The sequence below is a fragment of the Haliotis rubra genome, unplaced genomic scaffold (assembly GCF_003918875.1).
Source record: "Haliotis rubra isolate DU_JTF1 unplaced genomic scaffold, ASM391887v1 Scf198, whole genome shotgun sequence".
Classification (NCBI taxonomy): Eukaryota; Metazoa; Mollusca; class Gastropoda; order Lepetellida; family Haliotidae; genus Haliotis; species Haliotis rubra.
Window position 1 is genome coordinate 726,373 of NW_025765980.1, and position 27,122 is coordinate 753,494.

The following is a 27,122-nucleotide window of genomic DNA, read 5'->3' on the forward strand; positions in this document are numbered from 1 at the left end:
GCAACATTATATTTAGAGACACAAGACATAAGCTTTAGATGTTGAGGCTATGTTAGGAATCAAACTGAGGCTATTCATGACAGAAGTCATTCTATTGAGACCTATACCAATCATATCTAAAGTTGGTAGTTATAGAGACATCTTACCAAAGGGTAGCTTCTGAAGTGGTTCTGACTTGAGAAGGGCAGTAATACTGGGCACATGCCCCAGCTCAGGCTGTGGTTCTGCTGTAGATGTGGAGGACTGGCTATCGTTCACTAACCAATGGTCATCAGATGTGGCTCTATGCCCGGCAACAAGCAAAGAAGGTGCTGGACTTGAAACAAAATCTCTGTGAAAATCATTTCTTTTCATTAAAGGAAACTGTCCCACCGAACCGATCCTGAGCTTGAACTGTTCGGGTGATGAGTCTCGTTTCACTTGGCACAGCTGAAACTGAGAACTGAGTAGATCACTGAGTTCGGGAGAAGTCTGACAGTCAGTTTGCTTGCCATCAGAAGACACCTTCTCTAGTGCAGCCTTTAGTTGAATCTGTGTGACTGTGCCTGTCCTCCCATATGGCCTGGTGCATCCAGTGAAGGAGGGGCCCCCAAGAGGATCCTCTGGCAAGTCCTGCGTGGATGTTCTCAGTGGATCATCCCTCCTCACAACTCCACTTGATACCATCCCCTTCACTGAGTAGCCATCAAGCTTACGACTAATCTGCTCAAATAATCACGATCAACCACTTAATTATTGGCTTCCATTAAAACATCAGTTACAAAAAACAACATAGTCAGAATATGGGTGGAATAAATTGAATATCTAAAGGGATGACATACTTTTACCATGTTTTATAGAAACAATGATTAAACATGCTGAAATCTACATCCTTTTAATTTCAACATGCTAAAAAAAGCAAAAGTTAATTTATTTTAATATATCCTAAAATATGAAATAAATAAACATGAATAAATATTTGAAAAATGTAATTTTTTTAGAGTAAAATTGATATTTTATACTTATCCTGACTCATGCTCTTTTTGCTTGTCTTCTTCTTCTTGCGAACATAGTGGAACACTTGTATCTCCTTAATTGAAGCTCCCTTCAATGTAAAATCACTAATTGGTACTCACCAAGAGTTGCCTCCCTTGCCCTTTTGGCGGGAACAGGTGTGCCACCCTCTGCCCTCATGCTTCACTCTCTCCTGATTTTGCAGGCCCAACACTTGAATTTACAGGGAAATCCAAAGTGTTATGTGGGGAGGATGGGAGGGCCTAACCTCATGAGTCAGGATAAGTATAAAATATCAATTTTACTCTAAAATTACATATTTTTCCCTTATCCTGACTCATGCTCTTTACTTGTAGAATCCTCACGGAAACGGAGGTGGGCAAAACAGAATACTTTGGATTTATAGAATTAGTGATTTATATAGATATAACTGTAATAACCCCCTCACGGAACTTCATAAAGGCATAGACTTAGGATATTTCCTCTATTATAAGCCATAGGTTATATTTTGCCATACTGGGGTATTTACAATAATAATATACTGTGATATTATCCAATAACAATATCAAAGCGATTTGATAGAGAAGCTATACAACTGAACATAATCATCAGTAAAAAGCTTAAGGGTGAGTAGACCTAAGCTAAGTATATACATAGTGCTAGAACTCCGTGAGAGTTATAAGCTAGATAATGCATGTATCAATTATGCATATTAAACTCGTAAATGACTACATGTTAACGTTATTTCTGAGGGACTGTCAACTGCTGTGCGAGGACCAAGGGACCGAAATGGTGAATACCTGAGACGTCCTCGTGGTGATATCTCCTCGGATAGTGATTAGCAAACACCATGTTAGATTTCCAAAAGCATCCTTCCATAATTGTATTCAATGAACAGTTACCGTGTAGGGCGAAGTGGGAAGCCAATGCCCTGATCTCATGGGGATTTGATGCTGTTGGAGGGTCCAGTCCTGCTGCCTTGTAGGCTGGTATGACAGTTCTTATCCATATAGATATGGTGAATATGCGAGACTTCTGTCTGAGTTGTTTGCCGACAAAGGGAATGAATAATCGTTTGAGAAATCTTAGCCTTGTTTTGGAGCGTCGTAAATAGATTTTTGAGAGCTCTGACTGGGCATAGAGATAAGTCCAGTGTATCTTGAGATCGAGAATCGAGGATAGTGCAGGGATATGGAATAACCTGTCTGGTTGACCTGGTAGTTGATTTTTGGCGATGAAATCCCGTCTTAGTCCCAGGTGTGCTGTGTTTTGATTGTCATCAAACTGTATCCTCTCATAATCTAGTCGTTGAATTTCTGACATCCTGGCTGCTGTGGCTAGAGATAACAGGAAAAGCGTTTTCTGTGAGAGAAATTCAAAAAGTTGTTGATTCCAGCGGTTCATAAAGCCTCACTTGTGAGGTGTTGTAACACTATATTCAGATCCCAAGCTGGAAGTGGAACTTCAGCTTTTGGTCCCTCAATCGGAAAGCACGTAGTAAGGCCAGTAACTCTGGAGTTTTAGTCAATTTGACACCCGTTCTCATAGTAATCCCACAGAACTAAGCCGCGGCAAGATATGTTGACAATGTCGAGCCTTTTAAATGTTTGTTTTGCCGTAAGTAACACAAATAATCTGCCACTTGTGGATGAGTAGCATCTCTCGCTGTAAATCCCTTATTTGCTCGCGTAATTTTTCAAAACTGTGCCACTTATTAAAGTCGTTACAAGTTCGTGTAGAATTAAGTAAGGCAAAGCGTGACCGCTTTTGCAGCCCTGGTAGAATATCCTCTCTTGTTTAAACACATTTTAATACAGTCCATCATTGAAGTTGGAATACTTCTGGGCTTCCGTGCACCTGTTTGGTGTGTGGATGTATTAATAGATTTGGCTTGGGTAGCTCTAGTGTTGGTTGACCGATTTCTTGAATTAGAATGGGAAACCACGTTCTGGCTGGCCAGTAGAGGCGACCAAAGTGAGTTGGAGGCTCTGTGTTTGTCTGATTTTCTGTAACACTTGAGGTATTATTGCTGGCGGCGGAAACGCTGCGTCACGCATGAGGCCTTCCAGGATATGCTTAAGAGCGTCAAGTTGCCCATGCTTGTGGGTCTGGGACTGGTGACACGAATGTCGGTAGCTGATTGTTGAAGCGTGTGGCGAATAGATCTACTAGGGGCTCCTATTTGCTTGATTATCTGTGCAAATATTTCTGTATTGAGCATCCATTCTGTCGGTGACGGTTGATGTGGCGAGAGAGTCGTCTGCTAGTACATTCTTGGCTCCGGGAATGTGACATGCTCTGACATGTAGGTTTAGATCGTGGATTAGATCGAACAGTTTAAAGCTTAAAGTCAATAGGTTCAGTGATCTCGTTGAGCCTTGTTTGTTCACATAGAACGCCACTGTCAAGTTGTCGGTATGAATCATTAAGTCGCATTCTGTAGAATGGTGCTCCAAAGAAGTATGGCGTTGATTACAGCTTTCATCTCTAACCTGTTTATATGGAGCTTGCTCTTGCTGATTCCATAACCCTGATGCCGTCGGTTTGGCGAGATAGCTCCCCAATCTTGGAGCGTAGCGTCTACATATAGATGGGTTTTGAATTCCTGCTCTGCTAAACAAATACCTTCGCAGACATTCGACCTCCTGGTCCACCATAGTAGATGAGGTCTGAGATGTTTCGGTAGACTGAATGGTTGTAGGTCGTCAAGATGTGCATTGATGAAGACCTGTAACGAGGCGTGAACTGTAATCTGCCTCTGACTGTCATGTCTTGGGCTGATGTGAGGAGACCCAACAGGCTCTGCCATTGTCGTCGAGTGGTAGCGGAGAGAGTAGAGCTGGCGGAATGGTCTGTTGGATCTTGAGCCAGCGGTCTTCTGGTAATGACGATACGGGTTGAGATTAAGTGATAAATCGAATGCCTAGGAACTGCAGATCTTCACGATGGTACTAGGTCCGACTTGAGTAAGTTTACTAACCATCCTAGCTGTGTTAGTAGCTTTATGATGTAGTTTAACTGTAGTTTGAGGCGCTGTGGATCTTGATCTACTTGTATCCCGTCGAGGTAGAACGCACTCGCGTAGCCCTAGACGATGTAGATATGTGACAATAGGTTTACGTTATCCTCGCGAATAGCCAGGGGCTGATGATATTCAATGGGAGTACTTTCCATTGGTAATGTAGCCCGTCCTAGTGTAAATCTGAGATATTTCCTGGATTCGGATGTATCGGGATGTGTAGATATATCGTCTTGCAGATCTATACTGGCCATGTAATCCATGGGGTGAATCAACTGCCGTGAATCTGGGGAGTAGGTGTATCATGCTTAAACTTTGGTGGTTTAGTAGATATAATTCCTGTTGAAAAAGCTCATGTTGTAAATGAGTCTGTATTTCTCCCCTTGAGTTTTCTTGGGTACTAGGAAAACTGGGGAGTAGAAGCCTGGTTCGATGTTTACTTGATCTAGTACTTCTATGGTCTGCTTGGTTATGAGTGATGTAACAGCCTCTCTTAACTTTGGTAGTTATTGTGCCTGTAAGTCGAACTTGTGAGGGTTGACTGTCAGCGTGGCGTGGCCTGTAGTGGGATACAAAAACTCCGTGTTGAAGAATGTTGGAGACATAAGGGTCTTGTAACATTCCCCAGTTCTCCCAGTGTAGTTGAGGCGCCCACCCACTTGTGACGGTTGTACTGGAACGGCTGGGGTGGAAGACTCCAGTCGCTTCGAACCTGTCTTTCAGCCGCTTATAGTTGCGAACCTCTGGGCGTCCTGCCTCTTCCTGACCCTCCTCCTCTATAGTTGCCATATGGGCTAATTTTAAAGAATCTTTTCCTGGGCGCTTGGCTATCTTCCTATCCCGTGCTTTCTGTAGTCCCGAGAACTTAGATCTTCCTGAGTATCTTTGTGAAGTCTGCCTGATGACGCTGGCTAAGCGGTCCATCGACTTGATCATAAGGACTTCTCTGGAGTCCTTAGTGACTTCCTTTGGAGACTTTGTCTATTCCTCCGTCAAAAGATGGATGGGGAAGACCACAGGGCTGTATAGAGTGGAGCTGTAAAGTTCTCACCCCAGCTGCAGGAAGCGAGGAGGCCTTGACGACGAGCTAAGGTCAGCTGCTGAGACAGATGTGAGATGATCTGTAAGGAACTGCTGGTCCTTCTTTTGCATCAGTAGGGCCGAGTAGATCATCCTATCATCTTCAGAGGTCGTATTAATGAAAATCTGGTGATAAGTGTCTCATTGATCGTTCTAGATCTATTTAGGCCAAAACATGCGCCTCGCCATGGTTTCTATCTGCACCAGCTTGCGCATCGCCAATCTTGTAGTTCTTGTTCTTAACAATGCTGATCAGCTTGTAGTTGTCATCGATGTCTTGTGCCTTCAGGAAGGGGTCCATGTTGTCGCGTGGAGAACTTCTTAGCTGGAAAGTTCGGTAGGTGTGTGGCGCCTGCACTTTCGCGGGCTTTATGGAAGGCTGTATCTAGATTCTGTGGCACCGCAGCAATCGGGTCGATCGGAGGTAGGGTGACGACGCCTGCATCGCCTTCCTCCATCAGGTATGTCTGGCGCTGAGTTGCCACTCTTGGACGGTGAAGATAAATCTAGGTTATTTACCATCCAATATCTTATCTCAGCGCCTGAGAAAATGATGCCTCCATCATCTTCTGTACCAGCATCGGTGATGAGGAGGTTGATGCTCTTCTGATGGTGAACTGTGTGCTGCTATCTCTATGTCGGGTGACGCTTTGGGAGACCTGACTGTAGACTTGTGTGCAGACTTGTGTGGTGACTCTGCGCAGGTGATCGACGTGGTGATGTAATGCTGAGATCGGGCGTGGTGAACGGGCGGAGATCGCCTTAGGTGATCTGGCGTCTATGGGATGACCTTCTCGGAGATCTGCGAGGAGAATGTTGATAGCTTCGCTAAGCTCTTGAGTAGTCCCTCGGCGCCCTTCTGGACGATGACGATCTGTGTGTGGACGGCCTTTCGTGAAGCTTCCTCTGCGTCCGACCTGGGAGCGGCGCTTGACCTCCGTGGACGGCTTCCGCGATGTCTGGTGGTCTGAGTCCGTGATCTGAGGATGAGGCCGAGGACGGTGACTATTCTCCCGCCTTCGCTAAGGCCTTCAACGGAAGACTGTACATCTGGGTCCTTCGCCGAGGTGGTCTGTGACTTCCTTCTCGAAGGCTGCTTCGTCGTGGCTGCTACGCTGACTGGGGGTGCCTCTGGGGTGTCGCTCTGCGCTTGCTCAGGCCCTGGGCTGGCTGCTTCTCCCGCCTGTAGTGGCCCTCCATCATGGTCATGATCTGCCGCAACAGCTCGCCTGGGATGGTCTGCGACGAAGTAGTCGGCTCTCTCTCTGCGATGACAGCAGCTGAGCCCTCAGGGAAGTCGCCTGACATCAGTGTAGAGACATCAGGCTGCATGGCGATCTCTGCTAATGTCACTGTAGCTGTCACCGCCGCTTCTTTGTGGCGTCGCCAGGGATGATGATCGGCTGATCATCGTAGAGGCCCAGTTCGGGCGGCTGGAACGATCTCGGCTGAGAAAGTTCTTGACGACTTCGTAGACTTCCCCTTTGAGGTCGACGCTGCCCTGGGGGTCCGAAGTCGCGCTTGAGAAGACGCCGAGGCCCTCTTGACTTTGGCTGCGATGACGGGACGCCTGGGGAGGCAGGACGCTTCTTAGAGGTGGCGGACTGCATCCCACGCTCTCTCCGACGGGTCTCTAGCGGAACACCAGACGGGAGGGGGTCGATCGACAGCAGCTGACTGGATGGGGAACTGGCGTATCGGGCCATGTCTAACCCTTTTGCTTATGCGTGGACCTATTCTGCGTACGCCTCAAGACGCAAAGATATTTATGAAAAGCAGAATTAGATAGAATAATGCAGTAACTGCAACGCGGAATCAAACGCACAAGGCGAAGCACAACTAGGGCATAATACATGGGGTCAGCAACAGAAAACGTAAACTGCAAATAGTACAGATTTTCATCAACGTAATACTAGCTGAACAATCACTTAACTCAATGCTGAATAAACAGTAGAAATACAATTAATTATCAATGCAAATTAATGAAGGATACTAGCTATACCTCTATAGTAACCTATAAGACGTAATAAACTAAGAAAAACCAAAGGATATAGTGTGTAAGGAGACACAGGCGCTCTCACATCCTGCTCACTGGGCGAAGAAGGAGAGAGTGAAGCATGAGGCCAGAGAGTGGCGACACCTGTTCCCGCCAAAAGGACAAGGGAGGCAACTCTTGGTGAGTACCAATTAGTGATTTTACATTGAAGGGAGCTTCAATTAAGGAGATACAAGTGTTCCACTATGTTCGCAAGAAGAAGAAGACAAGCAAAAGAGCATGAGTCAGGATAAGGAAAAAATTATATATATTAAAAGCAAGACATGATAATTCCTAGCAGAAGCAGCCATTTTGGTTTTGTAGCATAGATCTCAAACGCAATCTGGAGGAAATAAAATGCAACAATGTACTTGTATAACTTGCCCATGTTTTCCCTTCAACTCACCTGACATCGTACATCCTGATGTTGATGAGGGTTCCATGTGTCCCCCTGCCTCTGTCTGCTGGGGGGAGACAGGGGAGGTGCTGCATCCACTCCTTCAGTCCCTGGAAACAAGAGAGTGCTCTAGCTTGTACACTTGGTAGAGATTCATGGAGAATGAGGAGGTTTAGTGGGTCATATCATGTAAATTATTGTAAGAAAAGGTTACTGCGATTTGAAAGTCCTGATTGAACAATCAGAAAAGAGGATATTTGAAAGGGTAGAATTATTTTCACTGAAAGAAGATGCCCTATTTAGAGTAAATCAATTCATAAGTTGACCCACATCAAAATATTTGCAGAAGTATGAAACAAAATTTAGCCTCAAACCCCTAACAGTCTGATGTCTTAGAGTGGTTCTGCTGATTCAAACTTTATTATGAGTTCTCAGACTAAAGTGTCATTCAGGCACTCTATACAATGCTTGAACCAAAACTGGAAATGGGTGCTCCACGAAGCTTTTCACCAGTTTTAGATTCAGTTGGAAAAGATTGAACACAAAAGAACAACAAGAAGCAACACACGTTACCTTCTTGTCTCTGAACACAGGAATCATCCTCAGCCTCAGACTGTCTCAATGCTGCTTGTCCATCAGGAATACCACAGTTTTGTCTCTGCCGTTGACGTCCATGAATGGCAAGGTCATGCCTATGCTGGTGATGTCCATCGGAATTTGCAGGATTAAGTCTCAGATGTCCTTTAGCAGCAGAAGGGATGTGTTTCAGTGTATGTCCATCTGCTTGAAGGACAAATGCTTCCTGGTCTGGACTACTGACTTTCAGTAGACACTCACGTTGGGGCCGACCTCGCATTGAAATCATACTGTCAGACGTCAAGTACTGTCTCTGTATAGAGGACACAGTCTCTGGCAACGTCCTCTGAAATGCCCGGGTACTTGACAAGGGACTTTCACCTGAAGAATGGTTACTGACATCCTGAGGATACTCCAGCATTGTATCCTGTGATGTCTGACTGCCGGACATGGGTATATTTGGAGTATCAGGAATAGGGAACGACTTGTCAGAATCAACAGAGAGGACCATCCTGCCCTCATTGGCAAGTCCCGACTGACCAACATCACCACCTAACATAGTTGATACCACAGACTCACTGGAAGATGGAAATCTGTACTCAATGTCATTTTTCCTTGAAGGAGACGAAAACATGTCACCAAAAGAATCTAGTTCTGTGTGAGCATTTTGATTATTTATGCACTGCTTTGAGTCAGCAATGTTTACAAATTCAGGTTTAGATATAGAATATGTTTGTTTCTCTTGATGGAAGGATGTATCAACCGAGGAATATGGTTTGAAGTCTTGAAGGTGCTGCTCAGACTGTCTGTGTTCCTGTTGAGGGATTTCAGAGCAATGGTCACCTTCATTTGAAGGCTGACTGCTTAGAAGAGGTTCAGAATTATTATCTGGGGTATTTGTGACATCATTCTGATAACTGATTCCAACACCTTGCTGTGCATTTGATGATTTCAATATATTTTGTGGGTCCTCACATTCATGAGTGTTGTGTCTACCAGTTTCTACACTCAAAGATGACTTGTTCTGTACCCTTGAGAAGTCATCGCCAGTTTCTTCGGGCTGCATATGACACAATTCTGACTGCTTGGTCACTTGCAGAGGTAGACATTCTCTGTGAAAACCAGATTGTCTGGACTGATTGTCATCAAAAAGCAGAATAAGATGGGCATATGAGAGAGGAGGAAGACAATTTCCCATTCCTATCAGACCCTGCTGAAGCAGCATTAAGTTTCCCAAGGAAGCCAGACTGTGAGAACTGGGACAACGAACTGTTCAGGTCCAAACTGTCAGGGCTGAACTGGAGATTGCTCAAGGGGTTTATGCTATTGTGAATCTCTGGAGATGCATGCACTGATATTTGAGAACAGTTTTGTTCCAGAGTTTCAGTTGGATATGACTCTGTATGGCCCATCTTATATGTAGGTGTACCATAGTCCCCGCCAGTAACTGGAATGGATCTGCTGGTTTCTAGGTTGCCATTAGGACAACCATTATCCGTAAACTTCCTCTCATGTCTATCTGAACACTGACTATCTATATTTTCAGGTTTATCATCCTTGATTCTCCTGGAAACTGTCAATTCTTGTGTATCCTGCAACATTTTTATATTACCTTGAATAAGATCTGCTTTAGAGTCTGTCTCACTGAGTTGAATTACACCACTGTCTACAGACCCAACATCATCCAAAGTGGATACATTCAACAAAAGATCTTCTTTCTCAACAGACATGATGGCAGATTCACCCAATGATTGCCCTGCTTCCTCTCCCACCCCAGAGGACTCTTTTGTCAGTTCCACAGGAGCTGCTTCTTTAGGTGTGGCACCTGCAGCACCCTCTGACATAAACTGAGGATTGTCCTCTGATGTTGCCTGCCTTGCATCTTGTTCTGTTCCAGAAAGACTCTCCAACTGTTTCACAGGATCTGCACCTAAGGGACTACAGACTGTAGCATCTGCTACTAGACAGTATTGATTGTCCTCTGCTATTTCCTGCTGTCCATTCTCTTCTTTTCCAGAAATATCACCAGCTTCTTGGAAATATTCTGATGTGGCGCACTCTGCAGTATAATGTTGATTGTTTTCTGCTAATGACTGCCTTGCATCCAGTTCTTTTCCAGAAGGATTCTTCGCCTGTTCTATAACAGATGATGCTGGTGGATTATCTGTTGTAACACATCCTACTATACCGTGTACATTCTCATCTGTCATTTTCTGCCTAACACCTGGTGCTCTTCCAGGACTTTCACCCCGTGTTACAGCAGATGCTTCATGATGCCTACCTTCAGTAGTAGCTCCTGCTAAACAGTCCTGATCTTTCAGATCCGTCTGCTCATCCTCATCACTGGATGACACGTGAGACAGAGGAGAGAAGTCAATGTCAAATGTAGCATCAGACAACTCAAATGGGTTAATGGCATAATCTTCTTCGTTTTTATTATTTTCATCTGAACATTCATGACTGTCAGATGCAGGAACCATTTTAATGCTTTTTGCCACACGTGCAACTGAGAGATCATCAGTTCCTGGGATATCAAGTAATCCAGCTCCGTCAGCAGACTCCTCCATTCTAAAGTCAGAACTGTTATTATCTTGAACTACTTCTTCGAAGATATCACTTTTTGGTAACTCATGTTTTGGTGTCATATCTACCGATTTGACATTTTCACTAATGTTTGGCACAGTCTTGTGCTTCAATAGTGCCATTATCTGACTGGTGGACCTCTTGGTTGAGGCTGCAAAGTTTGTTTGACTTCCGTTGACAGAATACTTAATATGACTGCTAGACCCTAATCTAACACAGTTTCTGTCACCTTCAGTTTGAATCATCTCAGTTTCGTTACATTTATCATTCATAGGTTTGAAAGCTGAATGATTTGTTATAAACGTTTTTGTTTTGTTTTGTTCTTGAGAGCTTTCATCACTGGTCTGGCTTCCTTGAGAATCTGAATTAGATCTTGAGCCAAATGTTCTCCATGGATTACATTTTAACCTCTTGCGCTCTTGCCCTGAAGGACTTCTCTCCCTGCTGCCCCTTCTACCATGCAGCATGGACACAAAGCTGGTGAGTTGAGGGGAGATGTCAGAGTCTTCACGACCAATCCCCTGACTCTCTGTAGACAGTCCAGGGCCTCTCCGATCTGTTCTACCTGGGTTCCAAAGGCTGCCTGGTTGGTCACTTCTGCACAGAGATGCCGTTTCTTTGGGAAATGCTCCTGTCCTATCTAGAGAGCCTGCTGTAAGGACTCCTAAAGATGTCTGATCCTGACCCTGAGTGTTCCGGGAATAGAGGTTCATGATGCTGGCCTTGTAGCTGGTCATCCCCTGGAGGGGGCTGAGTCTGGTGGTGCTACCCTGTTGGGTACTGAAGGAGGGCAAGTCAGCAGCGGCTTGATCAGCCTCCACTTGTTTACAAATTCTCGGTGGTACAAATCCCTGGAAGAAATATGTCTCTTATCAGTCTACAGTTGGGTAACTTCTCATTACTGCACAACCTTTAAATATGAAATATGATTTTATGTTAATATTCACAGTAAGAAGTCAATTAGAAGGATTCTAACTGTCTTACTGTTATTTTTCCTGCATTATATAACACATCTTGTCATGAATGGTCAATTACAAGGATAAAACTGTCAACAGGTATGCCGTGTGATAATGTTGATTGTAAGGACAAACATGAAACCTCATGTAAGTTCTCTGATAGTTTGTTGTTTAATGTTGCTTCAGTCAGCTATAATCCGGTCGTATGAGAGTGGTATGTAAACACCCTCTTAATCAAGTCTAACCAGGAAAACCAGTGATTTCAATCTACACAAATGGGATACAATGACATGCAAGTCTGTGAGTTTGACATCCCCAATCCTGTAAGTCTCGTCATGGGTTGGTGCAGATCAGTTCAGATCTAAAATAGGGATCAGATGGTAATTATGTGACATGCCACACTATGTATCCTCACACCTCTAAGGTATGTAGTATTGCCATCAATCACAGGTTTGTCTGGTCAATATGTAGTCATTGTGATACTGACGCCATTGCCAAATGCTGCATAAGACAACATTCATTCATTCCTCAGTCCACCACAAGACTCACCTTTCTCTTCCCCCTCCTGAGTCCCAGTCCTGGGGCAGTTGGGACCTTGCTGCAACCCACAGGTCGACCCAAAGATGACGAGGAGGTGGCTGAGGGGACATGGGAGGATGTGGAAGTCTTGGCATCTTGAGATCGCTTCTCCTCGATGAGGATGAGGTATCGGTCACTCTCAATCTGTTCCCCTGGGTGCACGTCTGCTGCCTTCACAAACAGTGTGTCCAGACGAGTCTTCTTGTCATCGTACAACACTGCCTGTTGCAGTACATGAACAGGCAATTATAAAGTATTCATTACCAATGAAACATTTAGTAATAATATTACAAAGTCTCCAGCTATCTAATCTGTGAATACACAAATTGTTTTAAATGCAATTGATCCTGTCCTGTGAAGAAGGTAAAAATACTCAAATTCTGATAATGATGAATGTAATATAAAACCATTCAATATGAGTGGTTGGTTGGTTGGTTGGTTGGTTGGTTGGTGTTTAATGCCAGCAATAATCCAACTATATGGTCTGTAAATAATAGAGTCTGGATCAGACAATCCAGTGATCAACATCATGAACATCGATCTATGCAATTGGGAAACATGAGTGTCTTCACTGTCTGTTGCTGATGTTACGTTAGCTAGTGAGTGAGCGAGTGAGTGAGTTTAGTTTTATGCTGCTTTTAGCAATATTCCAGCAATATCAAGGTGGAGGTGGAGGGCTTTACACCAGAAATGGGCTTCACATATTTAGTTTTCGCCCATGTAGAGCAATATCAACACCAGAAATGGGCTTCACATATTGTACCCATGTAGGGAATCGAACCCGGTCTTCGGCGTGACGAACGAACACCTTAGCAACAAGGTTACCCCAGCGCCCCCCTTCTTTGAGATATAAGGACACTCATATAGTACTGATGTCTTACACATCAGAAGCAATTAGATTCGCTAAGGTCAGGTTGAAAACGAGTGACAGACAGTGTCAATGCTTTCTCAGTTAGAACTCTATGTCGTAAATATACAGCAAACAAGACCCATTTAACTTTAAAAAAGAAAGCAGTGGAAATGCAATAAGCTGTCTGTGACATCTGTGTACTTAAAGATTAAACACAGAAAACTGAAGTTGACTGCATCTGTACCAACTTAAGGAAACCCATCAAAACTTGACACAGATGCAGCAAAATGTCAATGTCAATCACCACCACCACCATCACCATCACCATCACCACCACCACCACCATTGTCATTGTCATCGTCATCGTCATCATCATCATTGTTTTCAAGGCCAAATGATCCATTATTCATACAAATATATACAGAAAGCAGACATGAGAACATCAAAGCACAAAAAACTCTGAAAATTTAGCAAGGTATCTTGGGGGTCTTTTATTACAGATTTACATCGATCTTAAAAACGTTCAAACTGAAACAAAAATCCTGGAAACCCGCAGAAAATTCTCATATCTGAGAAAGATCTGCATATGCTAACCACCTGTATTGAGATAGCATTAGGCAGTTAAAGACACCCCTGCAGACTGGATTATTTACAGACAGCCACCATATAGCTGGAATATTGCTGAATGTGGTGTTAAACAACTAAACCCCTAAGGAAGTGAGAGAATGACTTCAATTTTACATTGCTCTTAACAACACTAATTGTGTAACTGAACATGAAGTCAATGTGCTGGAGAAAATCATGTCAGTTGCCATGGCAATCCGAAGTAAGAGAAACATCAAGGACAGATAACTCTGTGGGTAACTTACTTCTAGGGAGGAATCAGGTGAGCAGTTTTAACAGTGGTATAAATATGGAAGATAAGCAAACCGCACTGTCATACAAGGATACTAATAATATATACTGACATTGACAAGGGCAGAAATCTAGAACCTTTCAGAGCCAGTGGAGTGTTTACTTAGAATCGTAAGTCACACACAGTAACGGTCACTGACAGTAGCTGGCAAACTACATCGCGTGGGGTCAGGAACGTAGGAGTGTCTCTCAGGCTTGTTGCCTTTTGTCACTGAACAAATAGACATGATTTGTGTCTATATATATAGTACCATACAAGATTTTGCACTTGACACACGTTTCGAGGACACGTGTTTATCTGTTTGTCCTCAGGAACATTTCTCGAGGGTAAGCAATAAGGCTTTCCTGGAAGTGATCTGATTGGCTAACATGTAGGCAGATATCATCTCTGGAAGTGATCTGATTGGCTAACATGTAGGCAGATATCATCTCTGGAAGTGATCTGATTGGCTAACATGTAGGCTGATATCATCCCTGGAAGTGATCTGATTGGTAACATGTAGGAAGATATCATCTCTGGAAGAGATCTGATTGGCTAACATGTAGGCAGATATCATCTCTGGAAGTGATCTGATTGGCTAACATGTAGGCAGATATCATCTCCGGAAGTGATCTGAAATGTAGGCAGATATCATCTCTGGAAGTGATCTGATTGGCTACCATGTAGGCAGATATCATCTCTGGAAGTGATCTGATTGGCTAACATGTAGTCAGATATCATCTTTGGAAGAGATCTGATTGGTAAATATAGGCAGATATCATCTTTGGAAAAGATCAGATTTTTGTTCAATTATCTTGAATAAATCTTTCATACTTTGGTTACAATTAAATAGAAAAAATGTACATGCCAATTTTCGTTGAAATAAGTTGACAGGTTTTCCAACTGTGAACCGGAAACAACCCTACCCTCATCTGAGACTTAGTTGAAATTATATCAAACGTAATTGTTGTTCTTTTTTAACAATATCAATGTAACAAAAGCTCCAAAATAAGCTGATGAGCAATGTTTATACCAAGTTTTGTTGAAAAACATAGACTTGTTTTCAAGTTATGGCTTGGAATAGGATGGGAATGCACGTCAGCACTAACAAATTGGAACTGAGCCAAAAACAAATTGACTCCCCTCCCATGTTGGGGAGACATAATGATGAAAGACTTCCTGTTCTTGACCCTAAAACATTAAACTCCCTGTATACGACTGTCCATCCCTCCTGCGTCATCGGACTGACGACACACACCATGTTGACTCGCCCCTCACAGTTTAACGCTCCACATCTTGTACCAATGTTAAAGAGGTTAGGAGTTGTTTTTAATAACACTCAAAAGACTCCGGGAGGTTGAACCGCAGGTACATAAGGCTTCACAGTTTGTTATGGAGGCAATGGCCGTCATAAACTTGTCAATTTCTCCCGACCTAAATCGCAATTGAAGGGGACTGTCAACTAGACTGAACCGGTTCCATATTTCACAATCATGTTATGTCATAAAAAAATCAAACTTAACCTTGTAATAATTGGATATCGCCATGGCACCAATATTGATATGGGAATATTGCGAATATTTCGGTTTATTAAACATTTCGGTAATAATCGATATCGACACAAAATACGTTTCCTTAGAAACGTGATCATCTAGAATGAAACAAATTGTCTGTTGGGACTGAAGACAAACTACATTTATCTCATGGTATGTTCCTGTTCATAACTGACACTAATGAAATTCCGTAAATATGGTAAACACAACTGGTTCCGACATGAAAGAAGCCTCAATATGTAGTGGTACCTAAACAAATCAATAACCTTTCTGTATTCAACTGTTACGAAAGGACTTATGAATGAGAATTACCTTCGACAATAAGTACCAGTACTGGGACATAAAAAACACACTAAAAATAAACCAGGCAAAACATAAGTACTGGTAATAACGTATACCTCAAGAGACTTTTTCACAAAAAGTATACACTTTTGATGTAGGAAACTGTTACTCACAGAGACATATTCTCCTTGATAAGTCAATTTATAAATTTATCTAATGCAACTCTTTCATACTCTGAGTGTTTTTGAATGAGTGAGTATGGTTTTACACAGGAAAAGAAATCCCACCAGAAATGGGCTTCATACATAGTACCCATGTGGGGAATCCAACCCGGGTCTTCGGCATGACGAGCGAACGCTTTAACCATTAGGCTACCCCACCGCCCCTGAGTGTTTTTAAACTAAGGGAGGTTAAAAAGCCGCAAGGTTTTGGCCTATCCTGTTGCAGATCCAGGTTTAAATCCCCATCATCAGTTAATGTGTGAATAACATTTTAGGTGTTACCCAGGCCTATTATTGCTGGAATGTTGAGTAAAGCAAAGCAAAACTATCTCTGCTCACTCATTCAGGTCAGCTGACAATGTAAAATAAGATGGACTGCTCAGTTAAAGTGGGACTACTTGGGCTAACGAACATGATAAGTCTCATACATGTTATTTAAGGGACCGTTCATGATTTATGGCAAGGGGGTGGGGGGTGATGATGATGATTTGTATGGTTAAGCATGTACAATGTGAGTGACCCCCCCTAAAATTTATGTACAAAGTCAGTGACCACCCTCCCTCTTCCCATATTTTTTAAGCATAATTGTTTTAAAAATTTTGTGTACAAAATTTATGACACACCCCACCCCACCCCCCACCTCCCTAGAACAAAATGGGTGACCCCTCCTTAAAATCATCAAAACCCCATAAACAGCACTTTTGTAGGCCCATCCCTCAAAAAGCGGAAGGTCGCGGTTTTGATCCCCCACATCATACCAAAAGACGTTAAAATATGATACTTGTTGGTCTCTGCCTGGCGCTCGGCATTACTGGTACAAGGACTGGTTGGCTCGGAGTCAGTATAATGTGTCTGAGTGGGGTATTCACGCTTAACTGCGGCATGGTATCTCAGTGGGCTAGCACTATAAAAAACAGCTTAAGTCTCGACTAGTACAAGCAGCCACACATACACGCGCATGCACGTCATCATATGAGCGAAATATTCTCAAGTGCGACGTTAAACCCCATTTCACCTCACCTCAAATTTTCCAGGGAATTCTTTCCCAGAGGTTGCTTCATGGTACTAAGTCTGCAGCATATGTCAGCAAATATTCCTGGTGCAAGTAAGACTAATAACAAGGTTGTACTTCGTAATATTGGGTTGCACCAGTGCAAGTAACAAAGCACTCAATCGAGCCCTGCAATGTGGGGAATCAAACTTGGGTCTTCAGCATGACAAGTGGATGCTTTAACCATTAGACTAACCCAAACCACCCTCAACTTCCAGTAAAATATGTTCAGTTCAGAAACTAAATGTTAGTTTTTATAAATCCGTGTTAAAAATGGTCTTCTAACTTGGTTGACACATGTCATTGTATCCCATTTGCGTAGAGCGATGCTCATGCTGTTGATCACTGGATTGTCTGATCCAGACTCGATTATATACAGTCCGCCGTCATATAGCTGGAATTTTGCTGAGTGCGTCATTCAACAACAACCAAACCAAACTTTATGAATCATGGTTGTATGATTTACTGATGAACACAACTATAAAGTTTCAACATCTGGGCCTTGACCAACAATATGGAAGACACTGTGTCGATGCAAGACAAACATAATAAAGGAAACCATTTACAACATTGTACAGGTTGGAGAGTGAGATCATCCAAGTCATTGTGCTGCATTCAGCACTTACAGTTTGCAAAAAAATATCGCAATAAAGGTTTGTCTCGGATTGGGCCTCTTAGACTCTCCTTCAAGTTACAAACTGATTGCCGTTGTCATAAATCACTTCTCCGAGATACCGCGTGTTCCAGTATTTTAAGAATGATCATGTGACAGTTTATTTACAATTTGGGCATACAGACGCGACCATCACAGGTAACCAGGTGACACGGAAAAGAGATATCTAGCATCAAATTTACAGCACACAGTTGCAAGATTGGGATATTTAAAGTGCCCGTAAATAATTGCTTTGGCATTACAAAGTATTGACACTCTCGATACCTGCCTGTCTGGATGTAAGTGAGTGATGATCACCGATAAGATGTATTGAACTTGATACAGGTAAGATAGACGTGGTCTGAGTTATGTGTAGTTTATTGTCGTACATTTTCAGCTCTTGAGGGTTGATTTTTAGCAGTTAGAAATGTTTTTGTCATAAACACCCGAATGCACTAAGTGTGTTGTACTGATACTCCATTTTTTCACTAGTTGACGTCAAGAAATCATATTTCACTTCATGGTTCTTTAACTGACAAATGATAACCATTTTATTCTATTTTTACTATCAGTTCAAAAAAAAAAAGTGAATTAAACTGTGGTTTAAACTGGTTTCATTATTATAATGTGATTTAGATCAGAAGGCTGTTGGTTAGAATCAAGGCCCCGAAAAGTTTTCGCTTGTTGACAGTGTATGTATTAGCTAGAACAAAACATGGTGGAATTGTCTAACCAGATGCCAATTTAAACCAAGCAAGTTAGTTGATGGGGAAGGTTAAGGGTCTTTTTAGGTCAGGTGTAGATATGAAACTTTCATGTTGTGGAAGACTTGGAAATATACGTCATTAGTGATCAGACATGTTCTCATGGTCTTTTGAATTTTGTGTACATGTAAAATGGTGCACTTGATATGATCAAACACATGTAGACTGATACAGTGAGTTTCAAAGGTTGATTTTGAGGTGGAGGTTGACTTGAAAACAATATATGAACATGTGTTGTTTCACCATATGTTTGTGCTGTTTATCTACCCTCTCTGGGTGAAACCCGTGAAGGTCCGGTTTTGAATATTGATCTTCAGTAACCCATGCTTGTCATAAGAGGCGACTAACGGGATTGGGTGGCCAGGCTCGCTTACTTGTTTGACACATGTCATCGGTTCCCAATTGCTCAGATCGATGCTCATGCTGTTGATCACTGGATTGTCTGGTCCAGACTCGATTATTTACAGACAGCCGTCATATAGCTGGAATATTGCTGAGTGTGGCGTCAAACTAAACTCACTCACTCACCTCTCTGGGTGAAATCAGCCCCAGATTCCAAAGTAAGTGCTCATGGCAAGACTGAGAATAAGTATGTTATTTTGTCCAAAACAAGTATATTTAATTTCCCTGTTTTACTACATTCAGAGCACTACCATTGAAGTTTGCACTGCATTCAATACAATATTGCTAAATTCATGAAAAGAAGACAGTGATACCAAATTTAGTGCTCTTAGCATGTTAGATAGGAAACATAATTTTTGTTCAATTTTCTAAAGCTTTTTGTACCTTCAGATATTATACAGGGATTTACGGGACAGATTTCCTACGTCCTATATGCATGAAAACTGACAACGGACGCAACGAAATTTATAAGCGCATCCACAGGGACACAGAAAAAAGTCCAAATACTTTTTGAAAAAATTTCGATTGAGCAATAATAAGTTATCACTGAGTTTATTACTATGGTATCATTTGCAATTTAATTACTGTAAACAATGTGATGATCATGATACACAATACAATAACAGTAACACAGTACAATTACAACAGTATTACAACATAGTATTAATAATAATATTTAAGTGTCTGGGACTCCCATTTTGTAGTCCAGGCCCCCTGATAATTAAGAGTATGAGTCCCAAGCCCCCTCAAATATATGACTGTGGGTAAATCCCTGTATTATAGCATTGTATTTTAACACTGCATTGAATACAACAATGTAAAAATAAGCACTGGAGCTTCCTTCTCTTTACTGGCCTTTACTTGTAAAATACAAATCAAATTGATCAAGCCATCATTAACTTCATTAACACGAATTGGAAAAGATTGTGACATTTTGCTAACATTTGCTGCAAACTTGGGATTGAACATTGACCTAAGAGCAGATTTAGATAAATCTCTGGAAGATCTGACATTTGTATCCAACTCCTTGGTCCATGGATGTCTCTTGTTTGTCTCACAATCCTGAACCATAACATTTTACATTTCACCTAGCTCTTTCTGTAATGGAAAGTCTAAGTGAAGCAAGTCTGGATATTCCTCTGGTTCAGTTCTCGATCTCCCATCTCATTGGGGCACTTCCAAGTTCAAAACTATATATTTTCAGACACTAGGCATAAGTCTAGGATGTCTTACCTTGGATGCTACAGAGGAGACCTTCAGCATCCCATCATGCCAGGTCTTAGCTTTCTTCGTCTTCTGAGCCGTGTATAAAATCTGAAGAAATATGATATCATTGTCAAACCATGTCTTTTAGAAGACAACATCCGTTGTATGGTGCTATTGTTTTGTCACTGTAATATTGGTTGGTTGGTTGGTTTGTTGTTTAACGCAGCTCTCAGCAATATTCCAGCTATATGGCGGTGGTCTGTAAATAATCGAGTCTGAACCAGACAATCAAGTGATCAACAGCATGAGCATCGTACTGCGCATTTGGGATACAATGACATGTGTCAACAAAGTCAGCGAGCCTGACCACCCGATCCCGTTAGTTGCCTCTTACGACAAGCATGGGTTACTGAACCCAGGTCTTCATGGGTCCACTGTAATACTGCCTATAGCTTTCATTAAATGATTTAATAAAATAGTGCTACGCCACCGTAGCTCACTTAGTTGTGTAATATTCTGCAATATCTGTGAATAATCTGTCAATTTGAAAATAATCAAGTCTGTACCCAGGGTATGAAACTCAGTTTCAGCCAGACCACAGGGCTGGTTAGATGTAAAACTTGCCAGCCCTGACCAAAACTTACCTGCCCACAAAATATCTTCATATACATGTCTAAATTTTAACCCGACCGTTGGGCAGGTGAATTTGAGAATCTGGCAGTCCGTGTTGAAAATAACCTGTCCTGGGCGGTTGGGCAAGCAGGTATTTCGAACGCTGCTGTACCAGACAATCCAGTGATTGACATCATGAGCTTCAGTCCACTCAGTTGGGTATATGACGACATATATCAACCAAGTCAGCCAGTCTGACCACATGATCCTTTCAGTCACCTCTGGGGCGGTGGGGTAGCCTAGTGGTTAAAGCGTTGGCTCGTCACGCCAAGGATCCGGGTTCGATCCCCCACATGGGCACAATGTGTTACGCCCATTTCTGGTGTCCCCCGCCGTGATATTGCTGGAATATTGCTAAAAGCGGCGTAAAACTAAACTCAGTCAGTCAGTCAGTCTTAGTTTAGTTGCTGTGGACATACCCAGATCTTCACAGGTGTTTAAGAAGAAGTACAGGAGTTGTACTCATGAAATAATTAAGAAATGCTGAGAAAATGCACACTTACAACAAATTCTTCTCCCTCTGCCATTGTTAATCATGGATTTCATATCTGATGCAAATACCTTCAGCTGAAACACAAATGAGAAACTACCTTTTACATATGACCAATTAACCAAAGATGATATAACATTACACAATATATTAACATTCATATAATCATAATTCTCAGGATGAGGTTGTGATAATTTCTTAGTTTATGAATTTTATCTTAAAAAAAAAAAGAAGACATTTACACATGTTCAAGGTTCCTCAAAAGTGTTTATGAATAAGTATCAAAGTATATGTTGTTAGTTGAGTTTGTATCATTAGTTAAGGAGAGAGAGAGAGAGAGAGTAAAGAGAGAGAGAGAGAGAGAGAGAGAGAGAGAGAGAGAAGAGAGAGAGAGAGAGAGAGAGAGAGAGAGAGAAGAGAGAGAGAGAGAGAAGAGAGAGAGAGAGAGAAAGAGAGAGAGAGAGAGAGAGAGAGAGAGAAGAGAGAGAAAGAGAGAGTAAAGAGAGAGAGAGAGAGAGAGAGAGAGAGAGAGAGAGAGAGATCTGAGAGTGAGCTGTAGAGAGAGAAAGAAAGAGATGTTTACGAAAAAGAGAGAGTGAGAGAAGAAGAGAGTTAGAAAGAGAGCCAGAGAGAAAGAGAGCAAAGAGAGAGAGAGAGAAGAGAGAGAGAGAGAAAGAGAGAGAGAGAGCAAAGAGAGAAAGAGAGCAAAGAGAGAAAGAGAGCAGAGAGAGAGAGAGAAAAGAGAGAAGAGAGAAGAGAGAAAAAGAAAGAGAAGAGAGAAAGAGAGAAGAGAGAGAGAGAGAGAGAGAGAGAGAGAGAGAGAGTTTTATTAGTGAGCTTTGTCCTGTTATGTTTCACAAACACGCAGGGATGCACATGTCAATGAAACAGCGGGTCCTGTCTCCCACATCAGGTGCATTGGGTGTATCTTGGTGCTTACGTACTTGTTCAAATTATGTCTCTATTCAACCAGTGAACGGGTAGCTGGTAGGCTGAGATAGTCAAGTGACTGTTAATATTCTAGCATCTGACAGGCAACTTGGGTTGTATCCGCTCTTGGGTAGCTGAGAATGAAACTTAAATGCACATTGATCAGGGGGTAATAATGTTTTTTTGCAAGTCTAGATTTCCTCAGGTTCAGGAATCTCCAGTCCCACTTTGGTTCCTTTTCAATTTAAAAGGAACTAGTTGTTCTATATATTCAGAGGTTAAGCAACAGTCTAATTTCCAGCATGCATCAATGGATGGCATATATTGCATCACAAATATCCTTTTATCATTTATTTAAATCATTTGTAAATATTTTGCTTTTCAGATTTTTTTTCACCCACTTTCACAATCAGAAAATCTCAATTACTTACAAAATAACAATGTCATAAAGATCAATTTTCTTTCAAAGCCAAAAGAATAATTTGCAACTAGGCTGGCTGAAACGATCCATAAACAGAAATACTGTTGATCAGAAGAATTATTACAGATTATTGATACAGTAACAGTGTCTATCTGAATGAAATATAGTTTAAATTTACACAAAATTATGTCTTTACTCATGGGCCCCTCCTAATATTGTTCAAAAAGCTGTTCTTGTTAGTAATCCATGCATTAATCTGTTACCACTCACAAATGCTGTTGAATATATTGATTTCTTTCAGACTTATTTTGCATGTTTGCTAAAAGTTACATTTCTGGAACTGATCAACAATCAACTGATATTCAGTTAACGATTATCGGTTTCCATGGCTTCACATACATAGCCAACCTGAGTTACAATTCCATCTAACATGTTCAAAGAACAAAATCAATATTTTGTAGATTTCCCATTTTAACCTATCCATATGATCAAATCACTTAGTTATCCAAACATATTTTATAACATAAAATAATAGGGGCACAGGTGGCCCTGCCGTCTGATTCACTGTGTAGATTTTTCATCCCTTTGGCATTTCAGAAACATGATTCATACATGTGTCTCACCTTAGGCAAGTGAGTTTGTTCGAAATTGCCTCTGTTCACCCAGCAGGAAAATGGGTACCCGGTGGAAAAAGTCATGTGACTATAACCTTCGAGCTCCTAACAGGCAGCTTGGGTTATCTGGGGTAATAATGTGCTGTGCCTTGATTGTTAGTGCTATGGGCATACCTAGTGTGGAGTTTGGCGCTATATAAATGGACACATTATTATTATTACCATACCCTTGCATATGGGGTAGCCTGTGGTTGTGCGGTTTCAAATAAATGTGTGAAGCCCATTTCTGGTGTCCCCTGCCATGATGTTGCTGGAAATGTTTAAAACCTGCATTCCTTCAAATAAGGCTTTCCTCCATTAATTAAACAGACCTGCCATGATATAACAGCGGTATTATTAAAAGTGCAAGAAACCTGATTCACTCACACACTCATGATCAAACACAAATTACCTAAACTATTCCTAAAACAAATGATAAAATATAATCATTTCTTACATGACTACATGAAGTACATTTAACTCTCAATGAACATCTGAGCATATGTTTTTAACAATAACCCAAGGTCAAATGTTTTTAGGTTTCAACGACAGGCTAATTGACACCACTAAGGTGGACAATAAATCTGTTTAACCAATGCTGGTTATCTGGAGTGGTATAGTAGGTCAAAATTAGCCTGAGATAAAATCACCACTCCTAGGTGCTTGTACTATCAACAAAACCAGTAAATCTTCCTAAAATGTGTACCAAAGGGAATCAGATTAGCGGTAAGTCGAAAACATATTACAACTTCTACAGCGTTTCAAAACTGTAAATCATCAATTCTGAACCAAATGTAAGAATCATTGGCCCTATGTTTGCAGACTCTCCACAACAAACAGCAGAGAAACAAATCACACAACCTTACCTACTAAAATAGCATCAGAAAACAATAAATCTTGTGTTTCCCTTCTATCTTTCAGATAGGCTAATTGTCTCATGTTTACGGCATCAATATATCTGTCTGTGGGCCAGTTGGAGTCTATGCGGGGATGTCATCATCAGCTGCGTCTGAAGAGTCTACTATATCACATGGTGGGGTACATATCGGGATTTGGAGAGTCCCTCTCCCCACTCCGGCCCCGACCACCTCGTCAGACTGGGTACAGAATGCCAGTGTTAACAACGCATCCGACATGCTTCTTGGTCACTCGCACCTGGAGTCAGACAACACCAATGTCCGACATGATGGTACGGACTTGGACTTAACGGCAGGGAAACTTGTGTTTGTGATTTTCATGTTCCTTCTGAACATCTTCATGGTTGTTGGAAATACCATCTCAATTGTAACCATAGCCAAGACACCCAATCTGAGGAGCAGGACTTACTACTGGCTGGTGCTAAATCTTGCTATTGTGGATCTGTTTAATTCGCTCACAGTTGTTCCAATCAACACGATATGGGAACTCTATGGAATCTGGCCCTTTAGTATGGACTTTTGCAACATCACGATCTGCGCAGATCTTGCGTTCAGTGCAATCGCAAGTTATTCCACGGTTCTTGTGTCTATTGACAAATACCTGTACATCACTAAGCCCTTCCTTTACCACAGCATCTCGGCACCATGTGTAGCTCTTGGATCCATGATAGCAGTGTGGGTCATATGGATCACCTTCTCCGCTGTGTCCGTATTTGGAGACTTTGCTCGCAACCCACATCCGAATGAAACCATCTACAACGGATTGGACGTATGTAACTTCGTCATGACAGACTTATACGCAGTCCTCAGCGCTATAGTATCTTTTATAGTCCCGTTCTGTATACTCCTCTTCACAAGTCTTAAAATTCTCTGTGTGGCCAGGAAACACATTTGCCGCATTGCCGCCAATCATGAAAGTGTGCAGCAGTCCGAATCCCAGTCTGTTCAGTTAGCCGTCAACTCATCGCGACGAAACACAGATGCCAATACAACCAGTCTGCCTCGAACCTCCATCTGGACTACCAGCTCTACATCCACAACACAAACATCAAGCAAAAGCAGCCGAGAGGAAAATGGGTCCATAAAAAGGAAATTTCCACGAGACAGTTGTCGAGCTTTTGGAACTGTGATGATCGTAGTTTTGTTCTTTATCATCATGTTTGCTCCATACTGGTTTGCCTCTGTTGTGGATGTTGGGTGCAGCTGTATAGCGCGCCGTGGGTGTACGAGGATTACCTCTCTGTGTTTTATTATAGTCACTCCCTGGTAAACCCTTTTATCTACATGTTTACAGACAGGAGGTATAAAAAAGCTTTAAGAGAGCTTTTCAGAAAAAAAAGGAACCGAAAAGTTTCTCAAAGTCATATTAGATCCATGAGTGCACTACAGGATAAATAAAAGTAGTTGTGATACCAATGTTATGGACACTGCAGGAGACATGGTTTAGTACATGGCACCAGTAGTTGCCAAACATAGTGTTGTTTGAAATAAAGAATGACAATCAAAGTGTTCTTGTCATAACTCTAGTGTCAAACGTTTAATGGTCCCTGGATTAAAAAACTACAGGAGCCAACCAAGCCCACAGGTCAAATCTGGACAATGTTACGTGACTAGTATCTGGACACAGTTATGTGACAAGTATCTGGACACTGTTATGTGACTAGTATCTGGACACTGTTGTGTGACAAGCATCTGGACACTGTTGTGTGACTAGCATCTGGACAATGTTGTGTGACTAGTATCTGGACACTGTTGTGTGACAAGCATCTGGACACTGTTATGTGACAAGCATCTGGACACTGTTATGTGACTAGTATCTGGACACTGTTATGTGACTAGCATCTGACTGTAATGTGGCTAGCATCTGACACTGTCATGACTAGCACAGGACACTGTTGTGACAATCATCTGACACTGTTATGTGACTAGCATCTGGACACTGTTGTGTGACTAGTATCTGGACACTGTTGTGTGACAAGCATCTGGACACTGTTTTGTGACAAGTATCTGGACACTGTAATGTGACTAGTATCTGGACACTGTTGTGTGACAAGCATCTGGACACTGTTATGTGACTAGTATCTGGACACTGTTGTGTGACAAGCATCTGGACACTGTTATCTGAAAAGTATCTGGACACTGTAATGTGACAAGTATCTGGACAATGTTACGTGACTAGTATCTGTACACTGTTATGTGACAAGTATCTGGACACTGTTACGTGACTAGTATCTGTACACTGTTACGTGACTAGTATCTGGACAATGTTACGTGACAAGCATCTGGACAATGTTATGTGACAAGTATCTGGGCAATGTTACGTGACAAGCATCTGGACAATGTTACGTGACAAGTATCTGGACACTGTTATGTGACTAGTATCTGGGCAATGTTACGTGACTAGTATCTCGACACTGTTATGTGACAAGTATCTGGACAATGTTACGTGACAAGCATCTGGACAATGTTATGTGACTAGTATCTGGACAATGTTACGTGACAAGCATCTGGACAATGTAACGTGACTAGTATCTGGACAATGTTACGTGACTAGTATCTGGACAATGTTACGTGACTAGTATCTGGACAATGTTACGTGACCAGTATCTGGACAATGTAACGTGACTAGTATCTGGACAATGTTACGTGACTAGTAACTGGACAATGTTACGTGACTAGTATCTGGACAATGTTATGTGACTAGTATGTGGACAATGTTACGTGACAAGTATCTGGACAATGTTACGTGACCAGTATCTGGACAATGTTATGTGACTAGTATCTGGACAATGTTACATGACAAGTATCTGGACAATGTTATGTGACTAGTATCTGGACAATGTTACGTGACAAGCATCTGGACAATGTAACGTGACTAGTATCTGGACAATGTTATGTGACTAGTATCTGGACAATGTTACGTGACTAGTATCTGGACAATGTTA

General features: G+C 41.9%; 2 protein-coding genes across 2 annotated transcripts in view; one reads left to right on the plus strand and one right to left on the minus strand.

Moving 5' to 3' along the window:
* LOC124275056 overlaps positions 1–21,335 on the minus strand; it is a 49,101-nt gene extending 27,766 nt beyond the window's left edge. Inside the window, 7 exon segments of the mRNA XM_046710529.1 lie at positions 147–702; positions 7,534–7,634; positions 8,098–8,914; positions 9,255–11,534; positions 12,189–12,440; positions 20,122–20,202; positions 21,270–21,335. Of these exon segments, the coding sequence (XP_046566485.1) occupies positions 147–702; positions 7,534–7,634; positions 8,098–8,914; positions 9,255–11,534; positions 12,189–12,440; positions 20,122–20,202; positions 21,270–21,293 (4,111 nt within the window). The 5' untranslated portion in view covers positions 21,294–21,335.
* Positions 21,336–24,250: 2,915 nt separating this feature from the next.
* LOC124275057 (alpha-1A adrenergic receptor-like) lies at positions 24,251–25,447 on the plus strand. Its single transcript, XM_046710530.1, has one exon. The coding sequence runs from the start codon at positions 24,251–24,253 to the stop codon at positions 25,445–25,447; it is 1,197 nt and encodes a 398-aa protein (XP_046566486.1).
* The last annotated feature ends 1,675 nt before the right edge of the window (positions 25,448–27,122 follow it).

Coding starts and splice junctions, on each gene's coding strand:
- LOC124275057 (XM_046710530.1), top strand. CDS start 24,251: ATGTCATCATCAGCTGCGTCTGAAGAGTCTACTATATCACATGGTGGG.